At 36.5% G+C, this 12096-nt stretch overlaps 1 protein-coding gene across 4 annotated transcripts in view; it reads left to right on the plus strand.

Annotated features, from left to right (window-relative positions):
* Nucleotides 1–12096, plus strand: part of LOC131065055 (ribosomal RNA small subunit methyltransferase, chloroplastic) — a 253187-nt gene that overhangs the window by 82657 nt on the left and 158434 nt on the right. For all 4 annotated transcript variants that reach the window (XM_057999441.1, XM_057999443.2, XM_057999442.2 and 1 more), the window contains exon 5: nucleotides 10518–10613. In XM_057999441.1, the coding sequence (XP_057855424.1) occupies nucleotides 10518–10613 (96 nt within the window). The remainder of the gene's footprint in view (nucleotides 1–10517; nucleotides 10614–12096) is intronic.

Raw genomic sequence — 12096 nt, forward strand, 5'->3', positions numbered from 1 at the left:
TAACTTATTTCTCCATAAGGCGTCCATCTTGCCTTATTAATATTTCACTTTATAAAGTATTTTTCCTCAACAATAAATCGCTCAATATATAATTAAGGAAATGACTTAGATATCAATATAAATTAAGCAATCTGTTTAAAATAAATCGTCTAACTTTTGTCTTAAGTTATAATTTAATTTAAAACACCATTTTTCATCAAATACTGAACCTGCCAAAACAAGCTCCAAGGATATGGGGAAACAAGCTGAGAGAATTGCCCTACCAGAAATAGTCACTGAATTGAGTTGAAGAACCCTTGCCAAGAATAGCACCCAAAAAATGCTTGGAAGACCAACTACTCAAATTGACATGTCGGAAATAGCCATCTGAACAGGCCTGCTGACATCCTGCTATAACTAGAACTGCTAAAAATAACACTTACTAAAATAGAATACTGCTCAAAATAGTAAGTTTTTCCAAAGTGATTTAAACCACATTTTGAGCAGCCGTCGCACTTACTAAAAATAGTAAGTTTGGAAAAAGTCACCCGATGTAGATGCATGTCGAATCATCTTGAAGCTCTCTGAAAACCCAGAAAGAATCCAGAATCCAAACTGTCAAAATCCCACATACACCCCCTGAAAACACCAAAAAATCCTCCTAGAAAATAGAAAACCCTAATTTCTACTCCCAACTAGCCTACGGGCCTCCGAAAATAGGCTAATGACCAATTGAACTAATCACTACGGAGAAGGGGACATTACAACAGGCCTGGAAAACACTCCAAATTCGATGCATTCTGGAGTGGGCCCTACATTATCTCTGAATGTAAACAACACAATGCTTTCCATCTTGTTGACGTGTTTTTTTATGACAGCGTCGAACACAGAATAAAGTTGCCTAATGGTCACTTCACTCTCTCTTGATCAAAGTACGATTGCATGCTAAGATTGCAAGAAGTTCAAACAATCGACTCCAAGGTTCCTTCAATGCGTGGACGTGACTCAGTTGGCTGATGTGATTGCTGGTAATCCAAGGGGGCCTTACGTGTGCATCGTTCTTTCACTTCTTTGTTGTGGCTGGAACTCCATCATCGGATATGGCAATTTTGCGATGCTGCTGCTTCGAATGAAATAAAATGAACTGAAAGTAAAAGGGAAAGGGTTCAGAAGGATCTAAATCTATTCCTAAGGGCAGTGATAACAATGAATAGTGCTCTGGTGGACAAATTCTTAATAAACCAAGCTTTGCTTCGCCAAGATAAACTACAACTCCGCAAGAACCGGTGCAATCTTCTGAGGATGTTGGAGGATTTTCATATCGAGAAAGTACATTTGAATACCCAACACGACGCAATCCAAATGACTATCCACAATCGAACTTAGCACGAATTTAGGGGGCTCAGACTAACTTTACACTGCAACTTACAATCAGCAAGATGCAAAAAGTATGAACCATGGAAATTCATCAAACACCATTACATTCTCCATTGAAATCAAAACACTTTACTATTTCTAATCTAAGCGAGGAAGGTGAAACCATGCAAGCTTTGAAAAAATAATTTAAGTGGACACCATCAGAGAACAATGTTTCACTATTATTTTCTCAAAAACTTATCGCAACAATTTCATACAAAGCTCCCTCCTTTACAAATGAGGGGGTCACCCCTTTATATAGGCCTCGGGCCATGATTACATGCAAACCCTAATTAGGGTTTTCCCTAAAAGATTCTCCACACATGATGCAACAAGGTGGGAATCTCCAATTAATAACCCATCATGCCCATATACAATAAATTCAAAAGTACCCAAAATAGCATCCACTGCACATTAAATGCACCACCTCCTTCAAATTCGCCCAACATGCGTTGAATATTCATCCATGCAAAAATCACCCCATTATGTCATAAATGCTCCATCATTTCCACATGCGGTGGCTGCATGCAAAAGGAATCTGCCATAAATTCAACATGCAATGACCAGGTTGCCATTTGGTCAAATATTCCGGCAATGTATGTGCCACCATACTGCCATGCGTTCAATAGATCCTCGCCATGCAAATGGACTCTGCCGTCGTATATCCGCTCCTGCACATCTGGAATTGTTGGAGGGAAAATTCGATTCAGGAAGAATTTTCTTGAAGTCTCCTCAACTTTCCTTGCTTGAAGAAGGTTTTTTTTAATCAATTCTGCACATTTCCTATTTTTTAGGAAAATTTCCAAATTAGGGTTCCACGGTCCAGGAGAGAGAAAATTCTCCTATGAATCCAAATCTGTAAAACTTTTGAAATTTGGATGTGATTTGATGCCCGAGAATGGATTTTTCAATTTTTTCCCTGGAGGGGAAATTTCTTGTTCAATTCATCCCTGATTCCTTCCTTGCCTTAGAAATTTTATGTTCAATTCATCCTTGGGTGTATTTCTTCCTTGCTTGGAATTTTGTCCCGAAGGAAGGAATTTCCAATACTTAGCCAAATTTTCATCTTTCTTGGAATTCTGCCCTGAAGGAAGGAATTTCCAATACTTAGCCAAATTTTCACCTTTTTCAGGAACTCTGTCATGAAGGAAGGAATTTCCAACACTTAGTCAATTTTTTACCTTTCCTGGAATTATGTCCTGAAGGAAGGAATTTCCATCACTTAGCCAAATTTTCACATGTCTCCTTTTCAACATCCCTATTTTTGGGGATCCTCCTAAAATTTAGGAGCCAAGTTCATTGGATGAAGAATTTCACCCCGATTCTGAATCTATAAAAATTTCCATATTTGGCCGGGATTTGATGTCTAACAATAGCATAACTGAAAATTCGCCCGAGGGGAATTCTTCTTTTTATTCCTCCTTGACTCCTTGGATTCCGTGCCTTAGGCAGAATTTTGAATTCTTTGCTTGGACAAAATTTTTTTTACCACGCCAAGGATTCATGAATTTTCTCTCTGTGAATGACTTCTTGGATTCAGCGCTCCAGCCTAGACTTGGGCGCATTTTGGCTCTGTCCATGGAGAGGTGGATTATTGCACTTGTGAATTCATTCTTGGTTTTAGCGCCCCAGCCCATACCTGGGCGCATTTTGGAGATGTCCATGGAGAGGCGGAAAATTGCACTTGTGAATTACTTCTTGGTTTTAGCGCCCTAGCCCATACCTGGGCGCATTTTGGAGATGTCCATGGAGAGGTGGATTTTTCCACTATTTCAGGCTCTTCGTCAATATATAAATGAAATATAACATTTAAGTATAAGTTCTTATACTTTAAGTTATATTTCATATATACTTTCAGGATGTTTGAGAGTGGTTTCAGGTCCATAGGAATTATAATGCAAATTCTGGATTTTGGAAGATCTTCCAAATTTCCAGACTTAGTCAAATTTCAGGCCATTTTCGGATCAGGATGACATTGGTGGATTGATGTGAATTTCTGGACTTGGATGATCATGCTTGCTTTCCTCTTTTGGAATAGGAGATCCAAACTTAGCCAAATTTTGACCACTATCTGTGCTGAGATGCCACTTTGGGATTTTGAAGGTGGATTTTCCAGACTCAGAACAATTTTGTGCCTTCCACTTCAGGGATGATTCTCATACTTAGTCATTTTAGACCCCTGCCTGTCTGCTTTCAAGTTTCCAGATTTAGAAGTGATTGTGCATGTTGATTCTTTGCTGTCTGCTAGCTTGATCCTGCCACAAATAGACTTTCTCGAAATAGAAACTTTCCAAAATGTCAGAGTTGGAGCCTAAAACAGGATGTAGGAATGACTTACTATAAATAGAAACTTACTAAAAATAGAAATTACTAAAAATAGTAAGTTTGATTTTTGGCAAAATGGCGACATTCCAGGACTTGAAAAAATCCCTAAAAAATAGGGACTTTCTAAAAATAGAAAGTTGCTCCGTTTGGGCTCAAATTTTACTGGGAGGTCCCTTGAAGGGTCCTGATTCCAGTCGTATGCTTAGTTTTCCCGAAACCCTAACAGGAACCCCTAAAATCTAGGACAGAAGGCAAAAACCCTAAAATTCACAAAATGAGTCCTAGACTTAGCCGAATTCGCTCAAACAAAAGCAGATTTAATCAATATGACCCCCAAACACTTACAAAGCAGATAGACTAACGAAACTGCTGCGAAAAGACCACAAAAACGCAAGCCAAAAAAAACCGGGAGGGCCTAAAAAGAAGGGGGTCCCCATTTGCAATGGGGCGATGTGTGAAAACGTCACAACACATCTCTCCAAGCTGGATGCTGATATAGAGCCAATCCTTGTCAATGGGATTCACCTCAAGCATTGCTTTTGAGGTATGATCAACAACTTGTATATACTAGAGTAGGTTTTTTGATGTTAAATAAGTGCTGCTGCACATAGATTAGATGCAGTTTTCATTTTCGTAAGTGCTTTGTGCGCAGTTAGTTAGTTGTTTCTGGGTGTGGTTTTGTGGAAGAGAAGTAACTGTTGTAAGGTACTACAGTTGTATGAAGTAGGCATCCATTATATGAAATAGTGAATACATGAATACATGAATTCACTGTCACACATCATACATATCTCCCTCATAAAACTGTGATAAATTACAACAATTTGTTAAGAAGGGTGTTCCTGCTGTCAACCTCTTACTTTCATCAAATAGATATCTATCATTCATAACAGTGATTGTGTTAGTTCACTGTCATAAACCATACACACATATTCAATGGACTGGACGAGGTTGCAGCAAAGAAAGAATTGAGTTATAGCCGTGCAAGTGAATGTTTTTCAAAGGTTTTGTCAAGTCAAAAAGACACTGTGGATGCTTAGTAGGCAAGCATCTAGCAGAAATCGCCAAAAATGTTACCTAAATTTCGCTTCCAGCTCGATTAGGTAGAGCTGGGGCAAAATTCGTACTAAAAGATTGAAGTACACATTTGATTATGCTAAGTGCTCATACAAGTAACAAATGCTATCAATTGAAGTAATGTATTCAATGAAAGTGTTTTTTCAAGAAACAAGAGTTTACAACTATGTAAGAGAAAGTTGCTTTCTTTATTCATGAATGTCAAATGAAATGCTCCCACACAAGCCGTGGGAATGACTACCATAATGCATTATTAAAGGAAATGATGCATATAAAAATGAAAGTATAAACAAAGACAAGGGATCCGTCATTGCCTTGTAATGACGAACCCCTGCAGTTGAGCAAGTTCATCTCTAGCTCCTTCATAGAGGTCATCTTTTTACTCCAGATGTCTGCAAAGAGATAGGAGAAAATTGTGTTAAAGCTCGGGATATCATATCCTTGCATATACATCATCATTACATGCACAATTTACTCCTATAATGCATAATATCAATCTAATCCAAAGAAATGGGACTCGGACTCGACTCGGACTCGGCAAGACTGACTCGGACTCGGCAAGACTGACTCGGACTCGGACTCGGCAAAGTGAAAAACTCAAGAAATTTAGAGATTTTAAAAGATTTAATACTTGTTTCATCCACCCTTTATTAAATACACCTTAAAGATACAATAACATCATCAAACTCTTCCTTTCCAACTCTTGATGCACCAAATCAAAGTATAATGCAGCCCCAATGTGATGAATGGATGAAATCTTGAGCTTCCTCCTTGCTGTTTTTTCTTCAATGAACCCTTGTTTCTCTTCACAACTCACTTTTCTCCTCCTATTTTGCCAAATGAATGAAATGAAGTTCACTTTTAGGGGCATAGGATAATAAAGCCAAAAAAAAAAACAACTTAAAAAAACTTTTGAAAATGTGTTTTTTGAATGCCTTTTTTCATGCCCAGCGCCGACCGAGTTTGCACGACGGGACTCACAAGTTTGGGGGATTTTGCCCCAAATTCGCCGAGTTGGCGAGTTGGGCGAGTTTGACCCCTGGACTCAGCCGAGTCCGAGTCCAAGTTTGTTGAACTCGTGGGGGGTGACTCGGACTCGCCGAGTTTGGGCGATTCCAGGCGATTTCCGTTTCTTTGGTCTAATCATTATATGTATCAGAAGAAAACAAAGAACAAATTCTGAAACTCGTGGTTTTGTCTAACAAGTTTGTCCAATGTGCAGTTACAGGTAAATTTTTATTGTTGATTACTTCATTTAATATCACAACATGTGGAGTAAATGGGCTCCCACAAGGGTTGAGCTCAGCATGCTGCAAATATGTTCGAAGTGATTGGATTCTTATTACTTCAGTATAATTCAATCAAGAAAGGGTTCGTTATTCACAACAGTGAATTAATGAGTCCACTGGTATAAATAACAAATCATTAATCAATGGAGTCACCCTGAAGCGAGAAGAATCATCAACAACTTCCATGTACAAGGCCATGTGATGGTGAGGTGAGTAGGTATGGTTGACCTCTACAATTATTGATGGTGGTGATTCTTCTCTTGAGGCACTTAGAATCATCAAAAGATATATATTTCACATAGCTACATTTGTAGAGGGATAGAAAAATATGTTGTAGATCAAGAACAAGAGAAAAATCATTGTAGACTATTTGGGTTTTGCTCTTCAGCAAAGGGTTGACATATTTTGTATTGTAAAAATTTGGGTTCCATCCTAAATGTGTAATTATATATTGTATTCCTTGAAGAATGGATTAAAATTGTGAGTTGTTATTATCTAAATGTCTCCATGTGTATTATATGTATCTCTAGGTGTTATTTTTTATTAGTCAGCCATCTAAATGATTGCAAAATCCTTGCAAAGCTTTTATAAGGTATCTATTCGGAGTAATATAAGAAATGTATGGGCTTATTCATGGATCACTAAGTTAGATTTTTTTAATATTCATCAATTTCATTCATCTTCTCGTTTGTATGCATAGAGGTAGGGTTTGAAGGTGTGGTCTTTAATGATATCTTCATTAAGGTGTCATAATGTGGGTTCCCATCATTACATTTTTTTGGTGCTTGAAATTTGAGACTTTGTTGGTTAGTTGGATATAGGCACCCATTTGCTTCATCCTCAACCGCTCATCACACCAACACATAAAACAAATCAAATTTATTTTCATATCATATTGTTTTGTAATTAGTTTTATTCAAGCCACAACTAGATGTGCATAATAGCATTAGGAGCTATTAGGAACACATCGTTATATATTTAATGTGGTAGTTTATCTTCTTTATTAAGGTGGAAGACTTTATATTCTCAAACTAGCTTATAGATATAGAGTGAGCCTGAATAGGAGTATACTATGTGCTAGGTATGGTTTGTGACAAGGAACATGTTCATTACTTGTATTTAAATTTAAATAGTATCTTTGGGGAGCTTCCCTTGGTCTAGCAAAGCCAAAAGTTGAATGTCTTACCTTACAAAATTGGTCCAAAGTTGCTTTGTTTGAACATGATCGTGAAGTCTTCCTCCTCAAGTTTGACACCCTTGGCACTTAGGCGATCCTTGGATTTAAGGATCAACATCTCTATGCACCAACAACTCTAACTTTTTTATCTCTAGAAGCTGTCTCTCTATTTCTTTCTGATATTTTGATTGTTTTATTTGAGGGACTACCCCTATTTGATGTTCTAATTTCTTCTACAATAATCCTCTTGACTTGCCCATGATTGTTTTGTTCGTTCAATATTCAATGATACCTTCTCATACTAACCAATCAATTGGAGGTAGTGTTTGAACATCTCGTGTGAACTAATTGGGGAGATAAAAGATCTTCACTTGAATCATCCGGAAGACACTGAAAAATGACCTATGCACATTTGCATCATTAGTCACCATTAATTCTTTTTAAATTAATTAAATAATTGTATTATTTAATGAAGCTAACCTCCTTTCTTCATTCATAATTCAAAATTTGAACTTCCCTCCATTGCACTTTAATTAAATAATTTTAATTATTTAATTATCCTATCTCTTCTAATAGTATTTAAATAATTTTGATTATTTAATTAATTTATGCTTGCACATTAATTAAATCTATTTTAATTAGCTAAATTTCTCTTCTACAATTAAATAATTTGTTTTAATTTATTTAATTATTTAAATATATTTCTTCTAATAATAAATGAAATTTTTATTTTATTTATTTTCACACATGCACATGAATCAAATGATTAATTTATTTAATTCTTTTTATGATTAATTCCTCATGCACATGATTAAATAATTTTTAATTATTTAATTCTATTAAGATCTCCACTTCACCACTTAACTGCCACTCACTTTTAGTTCGCTTATCAATAAATAAAAATTATTTAATTCTATTAAGATCTCCACTTCACCACTTAACTGCCACTCACTTTTAGTTCGCTTATCAATCAATTTTGATCACTGAAATCATGCATCCAGTTCACTTAATCATGCAATTAGTTAACTCCCCAATCTTCTCAAACAATTCCCTTCATCAATTCTTCACCATAGATCTCCAGATTTGTCTCATGCATTCTCCACTGCTTTGATATCAGAACAATCTATACAATTGACCTTCATCCATCATCATTCTTTAACCACAATGCTTGAGCTTTTATATGACTACATTGCAAAAAATGCTTTGCAAAATCTGAGAGATACATAATATTCATTCAAATAAAGCTTTTAAGAGCAATGGAGATAAGCAAGACTTGTGTGTGAAGGTATGCTTTATAGTTATTCATTTGATTTCACACATTTGGTCTTACATGCTTTATTGTTTAGATTAGAATACTGTGTGAATTTGAGGATTTGTGGTTGATCTGTTGATAGTGTACTATCTGGTCTTACACGGCTAATTCATTCGGCACGGCTTGGGTGTAAGTTCCCTTAGCTGATCCTCGGTGATTTTTCTATTGCTTCTCCTATGTGTTCTTACTCATCAAAGCAATTTCCCCAAAAGTCTTCAATATTAGGTCCATGTGCAATTGTAGTTACTGAAAGCCGAAGGTTGGAAAATTTTCACATATGCTGTCCGTATTTGGTTTTTACTATTTTGGCTTCAAACTTCAGTCTTTATATGCATGCGACAGCAGCATTGTATGATAAAACGTGGGGCCTTGAGCTGATATCTTGTATTTATGATAGCAACTTCATATAATTCTAAAATAGGAAAGCACTGCGTATACCCTTTCATGGTTTCATGTCATTGCCAATTTAATTCACCATTTTGGAGTGGCCTTGCTAGATAGGAAGTACAACGTAACTTAAGTGTTCAAATCCTTGTTTGCTGAATGCACTTTCACAACCTTATTGTCACTTGGGTCATACTTTTGTAGTAGTAATGCCAAGTGGAAAGTCTGACAAACTTGTTTCTTGTCAGCCTTACCTTTACTGGTCATGAAATTCCAACCACTTAGCCACCAAAATTGCCATTTCACATTGGCATTGCCACTGATAAAAGGTGACTTTCATACTTTGTAAAATTTTGCTTTGCTCTTGTTGTGCTTCTCCTCCAATTCAGCCACTTAATTCTTGCTTTTGGATTGGTTATTCCATTTGAGAAATGTGACATAAATTGAATGCTCTCAGCTCTTTATACTTTCCTTAAGACATTCCCAGTTTCACATGGTAATGCCATTTGAAAAGTGCAACTCAGTTACCCTTCCCCATCTCTAGAACTTACCATGAATCCATTAGGCTTTAATTACTTTGGTGCAACTTCTTTATCCCATTGCCTCTAGAATTGAACCTTTAGACTATCGCTTCCTTAGATAAGCACATTTTCTCCTTATCACAATTTTCAACTGATGTAGCCATTTGAATTTTATTTCCCTTGTATCATTGTTGCTCCGTTTGCTTTGTTTGCGTGCGTGCTGAAAAGACTTTGTAAAATGTTTCCCAACCTTGTCTTTTCCTTTTAGTCTTTGAAAGCTTGACTCATCATAGTTTCCCATTCCCCACCAATGAATGATTTATGAACACTGTTATTAGACAAACTAGGCCATGACTTCATAACTTTATAGATTGACATGAAGGATAACCTGACTAACTTTAACTAACATGACATGGATATTGACCACAAATTTGACATGAAAGACAAAGTTTCGTAAGGGTATCAATATTGGTACTAACAATTTCTGAGCTTGAATACCTGAAAAAGTAAATCTTCTTTATCAAGATGTATTGGAAACCTTGATAATCATTTCTTTACCTCGACACTTGACTGCGTTTCCTCACATCCAAGTTGTCATATCGATCTTGTTTGACATGCTTTGAATCCTCCTTTTGTAGGCCCTAAGCAAGGACTTAGATTTGACCTATGAATATGAAATGCTTGGATGTTGCCTTACAACTTGACACGGAATGGTTTTTTTTGTATGGATATGACATTATTACTCTTTAGTAGTCTTCACTTATTTTCTTTTGTATTTTTATAAATTTGAAAAAATTCATTATCATAGATTAGTTCAATCTTTACATCTTGACTAGTAGAATGCAAAGCAGTTGAATAAACATGCACACTGAATGGATTTCATCATATTCTGTGCTATGAGACATTGTGCAAAGGGACTTTAAGATTGCAAGTCAATCCTGCTTTAGAACTTCAAATTCTCATGTATTCACCATTTTCTAGATTATGAACACATTGTCTATTTGTCAAAATTTAATAGTACCTTTTGTAATGTGCAGGTCATTTCTAATCTGCCCTTTAATATCACTACTGAGGTGCTAAAGATACTTCTTCCAATGGGAGAGGTATTCTCCCATGTAGTGTTGCTTCTACAGGTTTGATCTAAACATATTCATTTTTACTTTTGTATATGTATTGCTTATTTAGATTATTTAATCAAGGATGATTTTGTATTGGCATTATTGAGAGGATATGCTAGCTACAGTTTTTTTGAGGAAGGAATTTTCTCATGCTTCCTTTTGCATTACTTTCTTTAGAAGGGAATGCTGAATTTGTGACTATGTACACATATTCAATGAATACTTTTACTATTCCACGCACCTTATCTAGTGAGGTCTATGATATTGTGATGTGTATTGGGGTTATAAAGTGGCTTCTAGGTGCAAATGGCTAAGTTGTGGGTTGACTTATGTGGGGCATATTATTGGGAAAAGTGTAAAAACAAATTGCACATCAAGCCCTCCTTAGACATGGAGAACAACATAATTAAGAGTATTGCTGCCTAAGGAAGAACAATCAGATTGATCAAAAGAATGATTAATATTTAACTAGTCATCATTGGAAATAAGTCATAGTTAGGTGTTATTAAAATCAGGAATGATAAGTAAATAAATTAATATTATATAGCATAGTTTGAAAACTCGGCTAGGGCTTGCGGGACTCCCGAATCCGTTGGCTTGCTGAGTCAACTGGCCATGAACTCACAAGCCGCATACTATTGAGTTGCCCCAAAATATGCCCGAGTTTTTGCATCCTAGGGTCGGACTCATGAGTCTTGACCTAGGACTCTCACGCTTGCCTAGAAATTCCCAGTTGGCTAAAAAAGACATTTTTATGTTTTTCTTTCCATTTCATTCTCGTGTTTGGTGCCCAAAATAGGTCTACAAGTGTCCATTTCTTCATATTTTCGTTCGAACTTGTCCATTTTGAAATATCCAATTTTTTTTTTTTTGGGGCATATTCTTTGAACCCCCACTTCCGTCCCATGGGGAAATGCAAGTGCTCAAATATCCAATTTTTAATATTTCCTATTTTATTCATCTTGTGTGACTACACACACCCTTGTATTCATATATGGGCTACTACTAGGCTTTAGGGGTTTGAAAGGCCCACTTGACTACTTCCATACAATAACCCTTGGAGGGGTGTTCTCACAACACCTTAACACAAATGAAACAGGATTTCATGGTTTAGACCCACCGGAACACCAATTTTGACTCACTTGCCCACGAACAAAACTGGTTGCAATTAGGCCTCCATTTGAAGGAATCAGGTGATAACTTTTGACACCCTGAGGATCTAGGCAAACAAATTATATTGTCAGATACCCTTTTGGGAGTTGTCAACAATATCTCAGTTTCCGGTACCAAACCAACTTGTAGATATCCCAACCAATACTGCACTAACAGAAGCAATAGGGCTATTAGACCTATTTGACTGAACGCCTTCCACAAACTGGTTTAGTTCTCCTAATTGGTGACCATCACTGACCATGAAATGTTATGTCAACCTCCAAAGTACTCTTTTACCACATTCAAACCCCTTTCCAGTGCTCTACTACTCAATTCTCACGCACTG

This window comes from Cryptomeria japonica, chromosome 11 (genome assembly GCF_030272615.1).
Source record: "Cryptomeria japonica chromosome 11, Sugi_1.0, whole genome shotgun sequence".
Taxonomy (NCBI): domain Eukaryota; kingdom Viridiplantae; phylum Streptophyta; class Pinopsida; order Cupressales; family Cupressaceae; genus Cryptomeria; species Cryptomeria japonica.